General features: G+C 51.3%; 1 protein-coding gene across 1 annotated transcript; it reads left to right on the top strand.

Moving 5' to 3' along the window:
* Positions 1-326: 326 nt before the first annotated feature.
* LOC147975772 (E3 ubiquitin-protein ligase SINA-like 10) lies at positions 327-2,307 on the top strand. The gene is made up of 3 exons (XM_087520575.1): positions 327-461; positions 544-1,110; positions 2,191-2,307. Exons 1-3 carry the CDS (start codon positions 327-329, stop codon positions 2,305-2,307), a joined length of 819 nt encoding a protein of 272 aa, XP_087376701.1.
* The last annotated feature ends 1,015 nt before the right edge of the window (positions 2,308-3,322 follow it).

Below are 3,322 nucleotides of genomic sequence, written 5' to 3' on the forward strand. Positions count from 1 at the left end.
GGGACGCTCCTGCCTTTGCTTGTATGACAGGTGGGCCCGACAGGTGTGTGGCCAACCTGTCATACAGCCAAAGGCAGGTGCAGTTAAGTCGGCGAGGGAGAGGATAATCAAACTTCTTGTTGATGTACGAGTTGATGCGACACATCAAAGCACTACAATCGATATATTTCAATAATTTGCGTTTACCGATGCATTAATTACAACGCATGCATGCATGCATGCCGTGACTCTCCTTTTGATACTTGCATGTGTTGATTTAATGCACCTTGAAGTAGTATAAAATATGTGAAGGTAAAGCTTTCTAATACCCCGGCCCAAGTCGAGAGATGGTTGTGCACGAGGAGGGCGAGATCATGCAGACCGAACAGGACCCGATGATGGAGCTCTCTAAGGTCTCGATGGACCCCACCGTGCTCCACTGCCCCTTGTGCCTCCGCCCCTTGACGCCTCCAGTGTATGAGGTTCGAATACACCTCGTCCGTTCGGCTGATTGAGCAAGGTGCAGGTTTCTTGATTGATGTGCTGTTCGATTGATTTCTGCAGTGCAAGGGAGGGCACCTGGCCTGCGTGGACTGCCGCGTCGAGCGCCCCGGGAATCAGCGGCAGTGCCAGAAGTCCGAGCGCGGTGGTGGCTTCGACGTGCGGAACACGGCGGTGGACTCCGTCCTTTCGTCGGTGAGGGTGGAGTGCCCGCACGAAGGCTGTGGGCTCTATGTCACATACCACAAGCTCGCCGATCACCAGAGCGTGTGTCCGCTCACGCCCTGCAAATGCCCTGGGCCTGTCTGCGGCTACGAAGGCCCGCCGCCGGTGCTCTACCACCACATCAGCACCGTGCATCCCATGCCCGTGCACAGGATCCAGTACTGCAAGGTGCTCCAGCTGCAAGTGCCACTGTCGGAGCCATGGCTCTTGCTGTTCGCGGAGGTGGACCGCCACGCATTTTTCTTGGTCGGCGGCGTGCTCGACATCGGCGCGCCTATCGTCGTGTCGGTCGTCTGCATTAGAGCGGGGGCGTCCCCACTGCCGCACTACGTGGCCAAGCTGTGGGCGAACGGCTTGCCGGGGGAGCCCAAAGGCACGACCGACTCCATCAAGGTGGAAATGGAGGTGACAAGCAGCAAGGATCCCGGCGACGTCGACGTGCAGGAGCTGACCTTCTTGACAGTTCCGCCCAAGCTGCTGCCGGGGCTAAGCTTGTGTCCCTCCACATTCAGATTGACAAGCTCACGTCCTAAATGTTTCTATAGTGCCTTCTACTTATCTTAGTAATATGCTAATATAGGGATTACCTCGGTCTACTTTAGCTTAAGAAATGGTGGGTTTTGGTGGCGATAAAAATTATGTTTATCAATGCATTAATTGCAATGCATGCATGCATAAAGTACATGCATTGGTCAATTTTCTCTTAATACTAGCATGTAATGATTTAATGCACCTTGGAATCTGAACATGTGTTGGGGAACAACCAAATTGAGCCTTATAAAATGGAAAAACTAAAATTTTGAGATAAGCCCTATAAAACCGGAAAGGAGAGAGTAGAAAAAGAAGTACTCCATTCAGGAATAGTGCCGCACTTCGAAACTTGAACCGTCAATAAATTTTGAGCTTGCGTCTCGTCACATTCCAAATTACTCCATGCTATATTTAATTGCAAACATGTTCACACCGATCACAACCTAAACGGTTTCCCACTTAGGAGCGTATTAGTACTCGGTTATAAATACTAGTATGCCAAGATGACTGTGCATTCCTCCTCAACTCCTCATCCACAAAAACAAACAAGCCATTCAGCATCCTTCCCTTGTGTCTGCCATGGCCATCATGAGTTCTGGGTCGAGAGATTGCCACCAGGGAGAGGCGATCATGGAAGCGGAAGCATGAGAGATGTCCCGCCTCGCTGTGAGAGCAGCCGGCATGTCCCGCCGCGCGGAAGTAGGAGCACAGAGGTCCTGCCGCGCCGCCGAAGCAGCACGGAGGTCCCGCCGCACCGTCAATGCAGCAGACTGGTCCGGCCACGCCACGGAAGCAGCAGAGATGTCCCGCCGCGCCACGAATGCTGCAGAGATGTCCCGCCGTGCCGCGGCGGCCTGGGAAAATTTCTCGCGTGTAGGCGACGACTGTTACAGGTGCAAGCATGCGATCGTCCATGGCCAGATGGATCAGATCTCCCGTTTTGCGAGGTTGCAGGATGACATGAAAGCCTCGTTTGAAAAGGCTATCGGCGCACTAAGGGAGGGCAATGAGAGGCTCCGGGCCGAGCACGACCTGCTGTGGGAGAAGATCGTCCGAAGTGTAGACCCGTAGGAGGAGACCAGTGACTTGTTGAAGAGGACCGGCGTCATCGTCAAGAAACTTATGGACGAGAATGACATGCTCCGCAATGAGCGCCAAAGGCTGGTGGAGGAATTCATGGATGTTCTCAAGCAGCGTCTTGAGAACACGAAAGAGCTCATCGCCACTCGCCGCGGAGACTAGTTCTCGCGGCCTGCAGCAACGCATCAAGAAAGTAGAGATCAGCGAGCCAGATCCTTGTCTTCCTTCTTCTTTTGCCCTTCTGTATTTCGGGCATAGCCGCATGTGGCTTTTTAATTATCTTTCTAATTATGTAAGTCAATTAATCGTCCTTATCTTTCTGTGGAAGATCAATGTTGCAAGGCTGGGATGAAGAAAACTCTTGCTGTGGCGACCCTGGCGTTACTATTCTTCTAGTTGCTGCTGGGCTTCCTTCAGTTTCCTAGTTTCTTTTGATGTAATAATCGGTTTAGGATGTGTATTGTGTCGTCGGTTGTAATGTTGGGTTCTAGTGCGGATGTTTGGCCTTTGTTGGCCTCTTGGGATGTTTCGATTTCAATCTGGTAGCTTTTAGTCCTTCGTGTTAGGCTGGAGTTGTGCTGAACTTGTTGTGAATTGTGGTGGTTTTTAGTAATGAAAATCGGAAGGGACAAGCCCTTCTTTGATAAAAAAATTAATCGTCCTTATATATTCATCAGACTTGCTATAAGTCGCAGTAGATGCTATATAGGTCCGTCGGATCTTACATCAAGATCCGTGCTTTCAGATTTTCTTTTTTCTCTCTTAAATCTCAGTCGAGTGCGACATAGACACGCCATTAAACAGAGGCTCGGGCACCATTAATGGAGACCTTGGGAGAGAGGTGGACGGCAGATGGAGGTCAAAGGGCTCTCCTCCCGATAAGCACACGCAGGGGTCTGATCGCACGCCTCTCGTACTACTCAAATAGCTACCCTGCACGGCGCCTCCTAGCTAATAAAAAATGGGGACACGTGGCGGCACGTAAATGGTACTAGTAAGTAGAACG

This window comes from Triticum urartu, chromosome 4A (assembly GCF_056163025.1).
Source record: "Triticum urartu cultivar PI428250 chromosome 4A, HENAU_Tu73, whole genome shotgun sequence".
In the NCBI taxonomy this organism is placed as follows: domain Eukaryota; kingdom Viridiplantae; phylum Streptophyta; class Magnoliopsida; order Poales; family Poaceae; genus Triticum; species Triticum urartu.